Below are 12,987 nucleotides of genomic sequence, written 5' to 3' on the forward strand. Positions count from 1 at the left end.
TACGAGCCACATATGTAAATTTAAATTAATTAAAGTGAAATGAAATTTGAAGTCATTTTTCTTAGTCACACTAGGTGTGTTTTAAGTGCTCAGTAGCCACGTGGGGCTCGTGGCCACCCTATTGGATAGGACAGATACAGAACATTTCTGTCATCACAGAAAGTTCTCTTAGCAGCTGGTAGGCTATCATATACACAATTCCTTATCCCTTATTTTGCCACACTGTATGCTAGATATTTTGTTTGTAATTTGAAAATGAAATTGAATATGTCCTAGAAATATTATAGTGCTTAATTTCTTGAAATCTCTTTGCCCCCAAAATGATTATTTTATCAATTATACATTTAAACAATGTTTTTTCCATTTATTAAGATAGTCAATCCCTAACATTTTCATCATTATTTAAAACTCTAAATTCTGTGATGAATACAGTTGAAGTATTATTCACTTTTAAGACAACACAGTGTATAATAATGTCTCCATGTACCTTTTCTACTATATTCAATGAAAAAAAAATACTTATTAAATGGTGATTTTTCTCCCTTTATCTTATTAAGTAAATTATATGGTCCTTTTTTATGGAAGTCTTCATAGTTAGAGATGTAAAACAGCAATTTCTTGGTTCTATAGCATGACATAGTTCAGAGCTGAGATTAGAGAAACCCCGTAGAGTTGTTAATACTTGAGGGCATCCCCAACTAGAAAAGTATGTGAATTTAGGCATGGGAGGAAGGAAGGATCTGCTTTAAATTTAGTGTAGGGTCACTGAATCTTAATGATAGATTAAACAAGGGAGGTAGAATAATGAATAGGGGTATGCAATGTGTAGCACTAATACCAGAAGTCCATGGTTTGTGGCGGTTTTTTAATGTCCTTTCCCATATGGTTTTGAATAGAGTAGGTTATGGCAGGGATGAGCTAAGCAATAGCTTTGTTAATGAATAAATAGGAGTAAATTTTTTTTTAAACAGGAGACTTCAGGCTGTTTGTTTAGAATGCCTGTTTATTTAATAAATCATGTGATTAAAGATTTTCTGATTTTAATACATTAAGAGATGATGCTAAGGTATCCCTGTTTTATTTTTTATAAAATAATTACATTTACATTTCAGGGTCAGTCCTAACAGTGAAATCGTTGGGGTGCGATTTTAACTTCCTTAATTAAAAACCAACTGTATGGAGCATCTGAGCATTGGCATCGTCAGTCCTTAAAGTTTATTGTACTGTATTAGATTTTCATTCATGATGTCAATTCACTTTGAAAGGTTTAATTAAATTGTTATTTGGAACCAGTTTCTAACTCTTCCTCATTCATCTAAAATTAACTAGGTTTGTGATTTTGATGGCCATGCTCTTACTGTAACTTTGCTCTTGGCCAAGGCAGCTACTTTTCTTAAGATATACTTCCTGCCTTTCCACCCACATTTCTCTCAGAGAAAGTAATGACAGCATTAAGCTGATCTTGGAAAATAGCAAGTTAAAATCAGAAAACCTGACTAGACACATTTTAAAATATTTCACAGAGCTGTTCTTTGATGATTGCTTAATATTTCCAGAAGGAGAGGTTAAATAGGTTGTCTCTGGTGCCTTGGTTAAGCAGAGGGAAGGGAAATGTAAGTCTCCTGACTCCAGGGCCCCAAATGCAAACACTGGCCTAGTTGTTCCCAAACTTTCTCCTTGATGTGGGTGACTTGAATGGTTTATTTTCCCTTGATGAGCCACACCCCCAGGCACTTTAGTATTCATGGCAGACCCCAACACTAAGTCTCTTTGTTGTCTTTGTTTTTTGAATTTTTTTGTTAACAAGAAAAGATAAAATTATAAGAGACCTGATTATAGACTGAGGTTCCATTGCTGATAGTTCCCACCACTTTTTTCAGCGTCTCAGAGAAAGACAAAGTCCTGGATAGGCAACAGAAAGCAGCAAAGCAAACATAAACATTATGTCTAAGCATCATTGTTGGTGCTACCAGAGTGGGGGAGGATACACACAGTCTTTATCATAATATAAAGATGAGTCTTCACCAAAACTGTAAGATTGCCAGCATCTGAAAAAATTTTGAAGTTTCTATAGAGGCATTGGTTCTTTAAAGGGAAAAAAAATTTCTTAACAAGAAATAGATTAAAAAGATATTTCTAAATTTACATTATCATCCTGATTTAGGCATTAACTAAGTGAATGACATTTGCAAGGCAAATAGTTTAATCTATCTGTGTGTAAAATTTAAAAGAAAATATAGTTCTATGAAAAACAAATTGGCAGAATAGATTAATAGCATTGCCCTGTGTCATCTTCCCTATAGATGAAATTTCATTTTAGAACTTAATGAGGTTGCAAATAAATATCTAATCAGAGTTTCACTTGTCCAGATCCAAAGCACAGAAGAGGGATTGGTGACAGTGCCCAGTTGTTGAGAGAAGGAAATACTTGAATAACAAGACAGGACATAATTGATTTGTTTACTGTATATAGACAAAGTAGAAGCAGCAGTCTTCCTATATTTTTATTCCAGACAAAAGTCTTAACATTAGTGTTGGGTAGAAACTCAGAAGGCATTCAGCAAAAGTTTATACAAGGAAGTTTTTGCCAACCCTCACACGATAAAGTTTATTTTACTGTTTTAAGTATTCTTCTTTTACCTTGACTTATTTTCCTTGAGTATGTTTTATCTTGCTATTTCTTCCCAGCTATGTGTGACACCAGGAACTGCCCTCTTACTGTGAAGGCAGCATTCAGTCACTGAAACAGTAAGTCACAGATCTTGTAGTTGTCCTTCCTCTGCAGTACAAAATTGACAGCCTGTAACTGCTCTTCATTGCCTGTTACAGCGCAACAGGTATAAAAAGGCTCAGTTACAAGAGAGAGTAACCTTGGTTGATCACTTTTGTTACCGTATAATGCTCACCATTTAGAGTAAGTGTAAATGGTCTTAACGGAAAATTCTTACATGTTACAGTCATGTGTCAGGTGGGCTTCTCTGGTGGCTCAGCAGTAAAGAATCTTCCTGCCAATACAGGAGATACGGGTTTGATCCCTGGTGAGAGAGGATCCCCTGGAGGAGGAAATGGCAACCCACTCCAGCATTCTTGCCTGGAGAACTCCATGGACAGAGGAGCCTGGGGGAGCCACAGTTAATGGGGTCGCAAAGAGTCCGAGTGAGCAACTAACACTTTCACTTTTCACTTTTGTATATATATGTGTATAGCTTAATAAATAGAAATGAGCATAATTTTGTAACTTGGTTTTTCTTTAATAGGTAAAAACTTTATATGTTATTAAATATTCTTCTAGGTAGGGTCAGTAAACTTTTTCTAAAAAGGGCTAGATAATAAATATTTCAGGCATTGCAGGGCGTATGATCTCTGTTGCATCTACTAAGTCTGCCCTCATGGTAGTGCCAAAAGCATCCACAGACAGTATGTAAACAAATGGAGGTAGCGGTGTTCCAATACAACTTCGTTTATAGAAACAAACAGCAGGCTGAATTTGGCCTATAGGCTGCACTTTGCTGACCCTAGTTCTACATCATTGTTTTAATGGCTGCATGGTATTTATTTATTTAACTATCTCATTATCAGATATTAAATTTGTGCCAATTGTGTGTCTGTGTGTGTGTAATAATAAACAGACTGCAGTGAATATCTTTGTAGTTAAATATTTGGCTTACATGTATGATTATGTCTTTAAACATTAACTCGTATAATGCTTCTGACATACATAGCAAATGGTTTATCTACTAAAGTTCAGACTTAAAAATCAGTGTTCCTGATATACAAGTATTTCTTGATTTATGTGACCAATTTTTAAAGTTGTACATAAAATTGAACTTTAACAAAACATTTTAAGATTTAAATAGGACTCCTTAAAATGTTCTTGTAATTACTCCATTATTCCTAAGATTGACTTTTTACTTAGTGTTTTTCTTCATGGAAGAATTTTTAAATTAATTTACTTCATTTTAAAAGGAGAAATTTTAAGAGCATTTAATGAGTGACTGATGTGTTATTCATTGAGGACAATAAAAAACATTCACCTCTCTGGTATCTATTAGTCTATTGTTGGAAAGATTTCACTCTCACTGTTTCCACAAGGTACAGAGAGGAAATATTATCTTCTAGGATAAGGTCTTTACTGACTGATATGAGGTTAACCTCCCACTGTTTTTCCTGTGGGTCTTATTTCAGCTTGCCTATGAGAGAGACCAAAAAAACAAACCAGAAACTGTTTAGTCTTTCCTTTGCTTCAAACAGTTCTCTGGTGTTCAGGGGCATTTCCTCAGTTCAACTGACAGGTACAGGTGCCTTCTAAGTTTATTTAGTATGACCAATAGATCATTTATTGTGGATTTGCAGTTTTATTGCAATGCCCAAATATATATTATAGCCAAAAAGCAATAACACTTAATCTTAAGGCAGAAGAACTGAAGATTAACACAGATTTTCAGTGATGAAGATTACTATTTATCAATTATGTCAGTGTTGTGGAGTCTGTAGTGACATAGTACCATCTCTCATTACTTTCTTTTTTTTTCTTTTTTTTTTTTTTTTAAATTTAATATATTCCTTACAAATTTAAGAACCCATCCTGAACCCTCCTCCCTCCTCCCTCCCCATACCATCCCTCTGGGTCGTCCCAGTGCACCAGCCCCAAGCATCCAGCATCGTGCATTGAACCTGGACTGGCATCTCGTTTCATAAAAAATAATTACTTTATCATCATAAAAGTGATAGCATTTCTAGAATTTCTATAACAAATCATTATTAATCATGTTCATTCTCAAAAGGACTAGCTACCTCAGGCAGGAGTTTAAAGAACTCTAGAATCAGTAAATTAGAAAGGCATGGCCATCTAGGAGAGCCTGTAACTCTCAAATCTTGGTAAGAGTTACCTAGAATGCTTGTTAGAACATATACTGTTGGGTCCTAGCATTTCCAGTGTACTAGGCCTTAGGTGGATTCCCTGGAGTTTCATTTCTAATAGTTTCCAGGTGATACTAATACTATTTGTATTAGTATCAGGCACCACACACTGAGAGTCACAAATGCAGAAAAATGATTGTTCCCCTTTGTAGTGTTGTTGTTGTTTATAACTTCAACTTCTATAACTTCACAATTTCTCTAAACCTTTTTTGCCCCCCAAAAGTCTTAAAATTTAGCATCTTTTCTATTTGTGAAACATACTTAACCTTGGCCATTTATAAACATTTTCTTCACTCTTTACAAGTTCTCTTTTCTTAAAATCCAGGCTTACCCTTTAACTAAAGATAGATAGATAGATAGATAGATAGATAGATATGTTAGTCACTTAGTCATGTCTGACTCATTGTGACCACATGGACTATAGCCCTTCAGGGTCCTCTATCCATGGAATTCCCCAGGCAAGAACACTAAATATATATACATATGTGTGTGTGTATATATATATATATATATATAAAGATATGAATTAATTTTAATAACTTTATGACCATTAGTTCGTTTATTTTATGACCTACCACTGCAATTTTTGTATCGTTTTCACCCACACCAAACTTTTAGAATAGGATATTATGAGTATAACCATGTTGAAAGTGTTAAATCTTATCCATGATAGTTTATCAGGCTGGATAAAATCCATCTAACTATATGCATTCAAACTAGTTTCCATATTTGGTTAGCTTTATTGTCATCATTCCCAGTAATTGCTTAAGATGCCAGTTGTCAGACTTCTTTATAGACAAGTAAGAAGTGAAATAAGTTTTAAAGTATGTTACAAAGCAAAACTTAGTTACAGTTGTTGGAATGAAGAATTCAGCTACAGCCAAAAAAATGTTTTAATAGAACAAAATGCAGTCCAAAGCCTGATTGAAAGCCACCAATTTTATAGTTTTCTTCAAACAATATCTTCATTGTTTTCTGGAAAGATGGTATTTGAGAAAAAGAAATGTCTTGAGTTACTTTTTTTATGAGGAAAGAATTGCTGAGTCTCTTAAATGGTTAATGAGAAGAAGTAATAGTTAAACACTTGGAGCATTGATTTCTGATTTGAATTCTCCAACACAGGCCAGCCCTGAGGGAAGAGGGGAAAAAAGCCTGCTAATTAACATTTGATTACTGATGCCACCTTCTCATTCCCCTTGCACCATCCGGTTTCAAGTGTTTTTGTTCAAGAAGTATTTTTAGGAGGATTTTAACTTGCATCATAGTAAAACAGATCCATGTGCAACTGCATCGAGTGTACAGTATATTAAAAAAAAAAGAAAAAAGTCCTTAGATATGAAGTATATGTTCAAAACCCAGTCTGGATCAGAAGTGATTGGTTTCCTATTGTAAGCCTTTCTGAGCACCAGTGATTGCTAAGAAACTGGAACTAAGCCTAGTCTGTGTGTCTTAATCACACACAGATACTTATTTGTTTGGTGCAGTTATTATTTAGCAAACTCAACTGGAACATCATTTGATGGTGTGAATTACTTGCAGTTCAGATTTTGATACTTTTAACATTTGAATAAGCTTAGGTTCTAATATTCCCAACGGTCTTTCTCTTCTAAGATTGATAAGAGGAGATAAATGTATGTAGTTTCAGGGTGCTTTTTTGTAAGGGCTGTCATTTGTCAAGGTATTCTTAATTCAGAAAATCTAGAAACTAAAGTGCTAACAAACTGATAACTGTTCTAAGCCCATGGCAATTCAATATTTTGTATGTTACTTTTTGCTATTTTAAACTATTTGATATGTGAAAATTCATAGGCCAGATTTCAAAATTTTTTAAATGCTGAAATAAATTAATAGAACTTTTTGTATCACTCCGCTTTTAGTATTCTGGCAACACTTAGCCTGTTTGGTTGATGAAATAATTATTTGGGAAACTAGTATGTAAGTAAACCAGTAAGCTTTACTTTTAAATGAGATCTCTTGAGGGGAAAATATATTGAGTCTTTTCTTTAAAAAAAAAAAAAAAAAAAGTAAGACTTTTTAGTATAATTAAAAGCAAAAACTAAGACTTTTCTTTATTCAAGAAAAAAATTCACTTAAAATGTTTATTATATGTCTGGATTTCTTAACTGAAATTATTTGCTGTTTTCCTTTTTGATGTGTTGTATTTATTAACTCTTTACTATTTTTCTTTCATTTTCTAGCCTTAATGGTTTTAAACTTTCCCTCTTTACTTGCATATCTTAAATGTACTTAGCTCTTCTTTTCCTGTACCTAGGATTAACTCCAGTCTTTTCCAAAAAATCAAATAATTTTAGAGCTTAGAAAGTTAGCAATGAGCTCATTTTATTCTCTTCTAATATTGAATAAACTGGTCTCAGTTTCTACCAGTTGGTACCACAATAACAGCTGGGTAGAATTGGGACTAGAAATTTAGTTTTCTGTCTCGTATTATGCCACAGTAACTCAAATTTTGTGACTTTTGTGTAACATTATCAGAATCTTCTTTAACGTGAATAATACCTGAATGAAATTTAAACTTCCTTAAAATATTTTTCAGTAGTGTGTCCAACGTAAAGTTCACAACATTTTGCTATAAAATATAGCTGACAAAGTTGTCTACCAGTTTTTATGTTTTTCAGTTTGAATAGATGCAAATGGGTCATTTAAGGCTAATCTAAAACCTCAACCTCAAAATCTAGCCTTTAGAAGAGGAACTGTCTAAGAAATTCTGATAAAATTTAACCAAAGTATAAAACTGTTTAAAAATGTATGGAACTCAAAGCTTTGTGGGATATGAATGTCTTTATATAATTATATATTGAGCAGGTTGTAATAAAGTAGTCTTTTTTCCCAGTGCTGTGTGTATCACTGAAGTTTCCACAGTGAGGAAATATGAAGTTTGAAGTGGAGATCATTGCTTATATTATTTATTATATATAAATAAATGTTTATTAACAGTGAAAAACAAATAATAAGGAAATGAATCAATACTGCATTAATTCTGTACTATTTCAGGGTAATCTGATTCAAATATGTTTTTCTTAGTCACAAACAACTGAAGGCAGAGAAATGAAACTGTTCTTTTAGAAAATCTGGAAAATAAGCTCTGGAAAATCTGTTGTCAATCTAGAACCTTTGATCCAAATACAGTGTAGTTTGTAACATAATTTTAATGTTCAGCTGGTAATCAAAGCTTTCATTAAGTTTTTTCAGAACTAATTGAAACATTTATGTAGTTTAGCAGCCTAAAATCTCATAGATTTAGAGCTTAATGCATAACAAGAATTGAAAAGATTATGAAGATTCAGAATGATCTTGAGCCAAAGCTGATCAAAGAAAGTATGTAAGACAAAAGGGCCCTTAGGAAATGTTACCCTGTGAAGTGCCACTTGTCCTTAACTGGAATTTAACACAAATCTCTAAAGATGAAACTCCAGCAGAAGTAGCACAGTAATGGCAGCTGAGCATGCCAGCTACAGCAACTTAGTCTGTGTGTGTGTTCTTTCTGCGTCTCTGAAGAGCTCTTAAATCTCTCAAATCAATCAATCTCAACCTTCCCCCGTCTCCCGCCCTTCACTTCTCCCCTTGCCTTAAGTCTTTGCTTTCTCCTTCCTCCATTCCTTCATCCTTCTCTCTCTGAGAAAACTCTGTCCTGCATTTGATTCATGATGACCTTAAATCCATCTGTGTCGTTTTATAATTAGGTATATTTTGTCCTTCAGCTTTCCTAGAATACTAATTTTTTAAAAGAACAATTTTTATTTTGTATATATTTCTGATTTTTTCTTTCCTGCAGGAATGTCACTGAAAATTTAAAGCCATCAATAAAGACAAAAGAATATTTTTATCTATATTTATAAAACCATCACTCATTTTGTACTTTTGCTATCTTATCATTTGTCTTTCTTCCATATACTGGTAAAATCTTCCTATGATTTTAGCACTGATAAACATGAAATTATTTTCGAAAAACTAATTTGTTTTCAGGTATATTGTTTAGTGATTATGGTTTAGCACAAGATTCTTTTGGCTTAATTTCAGAAACACTGTGAACTTAGCTTTTCCATTGAAACAGTCAAACATTAGCCTAATATGCTTTATGTTGTACCCTCTCAGCCAAGTTCTTTCTGCATTAACCAGTTTGTTCTATGACAAGTTGCTTAACAGATGTCATTCTGGGGAGAACAATGAAGCCAAATACTTGTGCAATGGCTAACATTACTCTAACTTTGATCACTTTTGTTCAGCACATCAGTCTGGCGTTGTGCTTTATACCAACATAACACTATAGCCAGAACATGCTTTTCAGGCTTAGAATAGCAAAGGAATGTTATTCATTCAGTGCAGTTACAGATGAGTTAATGAAAGAAGAAAAATACTGTTTATTTCATAATACCGTATTGTTATGTTTTGGAATTAAGATGGAATTTAAGGAATTCCACTCCAGAGTTACTCGTTTATATATTCAACTCATAGTATTTGTGTATATTCTCCAATGCAGAGGTAGCCTTGCCACCTTTCCAACAGATGTAAATATTTGCCCTGCCTTCCCCTCCGCCTTCCAAGAATAACTGCTGACCCTTGGTGTCTCTAGACAACATAATTAAAACTAACTCTAAGAAAGGAATTTTTTGACTTGTGGCTTAAAGTTTCCTCATACTCCCATCTTCTGTCCTCTCCCTTTCTTTTATTAATAAACAATAATAATAATACTTTGGCTTTATGGAACACCTTTCCTCTTAAGAGCACTAATGTTTAAGCATGACAGAATAGTCTTAGCTAGTGCAGGTGGTAAGAGGTTAGTCCAGTTGCATTTTGTTAAATTGTTGGGTTAATAATGACTAGCGAAAATGTCCAAACTTGATATGACTGACCATAAACAAAATACTGCATGGTAGACTGGCCATTGCTAAGAATCTTGGGGGGAAAAGCTGTTCGTTTGAATTGAGTGGGGATCAAGCCATGCCCCCAAGCTTCACAGTTCTCATTTACTAAGTCTTTTTTTCACAGGTGTATATTAGAGATAAAAATAGATTGAGTTCCAGGTTTTGTTTTGTTTCTTTCTTTCCCCAGTGAATATATTTCTCCATTTCACTGGAAGTGTAACTTAGATATGCTTATGTATAATAAACAGTAATGTGATACAGAAATGCTGTAATTGGACAACGTGATATTTCAGCCTTCTGCGTTTTAAAAACATGAATGAACGCTGCTTCTTTTCCACATGGAAATCGTATTATAGAATGTCTTATGTGCAACATTTCAAAATTAGTTTCACTGTTACAATATGTTAATCTCAGAATTTACATGAAGAGTTAGCTAAGATGGATGATCTAGTCATTTTAATGATTTGATCATGTATTTGGAAATATGGAATGAAAGAGAATTTTTGTAACCTGTTTAGAGAAAAAAGCTAAAAAAGGATATGATAATTACTGAATAAGAGTTTAACCTTCCAGTACTTCATTCTGATAATTACTTGTGTCCTCTCCGTTAAAGTTAAAAAGTATTGGGAATTCCCTGGCGGTCTAGTGGTTAAGACTCCATGCTTTCATTGCTGTGGGTTCAGGTTCAATCCCTGGTGGAGAAGATCCCACAAGCTGTGTGGTATGGCTATAAATAGATAAGTAGTTTCAAAGTATAATATTAAATGTTGAAAAAAATAGTTTTCAACTTTTATCTTATTTAAAATAAAAACTATCAGTACTATATCTTCTTTGGGGGAAGGGCCTAAATAATATATTAATGGATAGCCCTCAGGTAATAATGGAGAAGGCAATGTACCCCACTCCAGTACTCTTGCTTGGAAAATCCCATGGACGGCGGAGCCTGGTAGGCTGTAGTCCATGGGGTCGCTAAGAGTCGGACACGACTGAGCGACTTCCCTTTCACTTTTCACTTGCATGCACTGGAGAAGGAAATGGCAACCCACTCCAGTGTTCTTGCCTAGAGAATCCCAGGGACGGGGGAACCTGATGGGCTGCCATCTCTGGGGTCGCACAGAGTTGGACACGACTGAAGCAACTTAGCAGCAGCAGCAGCAGCAGGTAATAAATATTTTCTTAAAATAGTTTCTAATTTGGGGTGATTTCAAAAAAATATACCCTGTACAGCTTTATTATTAAGTATTGTATCCTTGAAATGTACATAAAACAGTAAAGGAAACTCCAGGTTTTTCCTTTCACCCTGCTGGGAAAGAAACTACTACCCTTTTTTGACTGAAAAGAAACTTGAAGCCATCCAGGATTATAAAAATAATCAGCAAGGTGAGGTAGGAGAATATGGCTTGAACTGTTACTTCATTTAACCTTCATTGAGAATCTGCTTTTAAATTTGGTTTAGTTTTATTTAATAAAATTTTTTATGATTTGTGTTTTCCTAGTTTCAAATTCTTGTTTTAAATCTAGAAGAGAACAGAGGAAACACAGTGTATCCCATAAATTGACTAGCAGCTATCATAAGTCATGTGGAAACCCTATTTTAATTGTTTTATTTCTTTTTATAGGTAAAGAGAAATGTGTATGACCTCACGAGTATCCCTGTTCGCCATCAGTTATGGGAGGGCTGGCCAACTTCTGCCACAGATGACTCCGTAAGTGACAGTTGAATTGTCAGTTTTATGTCCTCCTCTCTCTTTTGTCATTTTCAGCCTAATTGGCCGTGATATTAAGTGGAAATCAAATGCTTTGTATCCATGGAAGTAATTTTTATAAATCATTTGCATTCACTTGCAGAACTAGTGTCATAAGCCAAATATATCAGCATTCTCTTGATGATGTTACAATATCAGTATCAGGAACTTTATGCTGCTTGATTTGACTTAAGTTTTTCCTTGATGAAAAAAATACAAATATTCAGATATTTCTAATGAAATGTTCCAAACACAAAAATTTTTTTCCTAAGTTACAGATACTTCAAAATCAATTTAATCATTTTATTTAATTTTATAACTGCATTTCCCATAGTTAGAGCTATACTTTAAAAAGTTAATTTTTATAGTTAATATTAATCACACTCTATTCTTAAACATACTCATAATTTTCACTGCCATAAAAAACTGAAAGAAAAGACCTAGTTTGTAATTTTTAATTATTATTACATCTACTCATAGTAATTTCCTATTGTAAATTTTGAAACCTTTCCTATCTCTGTCTTGTTTCCAGTGATTATTCTTTCCTAAGAGAGTAAATTTTATCATTGAGGAGGCCATTTGGCTACTTTTATCCACAGTCTTGATTGTTCTAACCAGTATTTTTAAGGAAAAAATTAGAATCTTTCAAGAATTTTGAAGTGAGTCTTATTTTTAAAATAAATAGGGCTAAAAAGATGCTAAGATTTTGTAAACATATTACAACAATAAATATCCAAATACATGATTATGGCTAAGAGTTTAATTATGTTTTCTTATGTTCTAAATATTACATTTGTCAGAATAATATTACATTTTGTCATAATAATAATTACCACTTCTCTCTTAGCACCACCATCATATACTTTAGTCTAAAGGAATTCTTTGTGGAAGACAGTAACATTTTTAAACAATTTGTTTATGTAGATGCTACTTGAGTCTAATTATTCCACAATCTAAATATTGTGCCTTTGGAAAATGCTTTGTGGATTATGAAACTTCAAAAATTACCAGAAATTAGCAAAACTTGTTTTTTAAGTGAACCCTTCAGAAAAAAATTATTTACATATAGGCACTTACACTTATTTATAAACTGTTAATTTTGACATTGACATTATAGTATGTCATTATAATTATTGATGATTGTCCATGGCTAAGTGGTAAGAATGTGGTTGTTGTTTTTAGTGTGTTTTTTTTCCTGTTTGAGAAATTTGATGGAAAATATGATACATTTATTTTTATAAAATAAAGAAACTAAGTATATAAATGATAGTTTTTTGTTTACCTGAGAAGATATGAAGAAACCAGAATGTTCTCAACATTGTCTAATAAACTGTTACAATTTATATCATTAATAGAAGAAAATTATTAAGATGGAGTGTGTCACTGAGTTTCAGATACCTCACTTATTTAAAGCATTGTAATGAAGATTAGCAATAATA

At 33.3% G+C, this 12,987-nt stretch overlaps 1 protein-coding gene across 1 annotated transcript in view; it reads left to right on the top strand.

Annotated features, from left to right (window-relative positions):
- FAF1 (Fas associated factor 1) overlaps positions 1 to 12,987 on the top strand; it is a 498,603-nt gene that overhangs the window by 259,144 nt on the left and 226,472 nt on the right. The window contains exon 8 of the mRNA XM_070368090.1: positions 11,423 to 11,509. Within this exon, the coding sequence (XP_070224191.1) occupies positions 11,423 to 11,509 (87 nt within the window). The remainder of the gene's footprint in view (positions 1 to 11,422; positions 11,510 to 12,987) is intronic.

The sequence above is a fragment of the Bos mutus genome, chromosome 3, assembly GCF_027580195.1.
Source record: "Bos mutus isolate GX-2022 chromosome 3, NWIPB_WYAK_1.1, whole genome shotgun sequence".
Lineage (NCBI taxonomy): Eukaryota > Metazoa > Chordata > Mammalia > Artiodactyla > Bovidae > Bos > Bos mutus.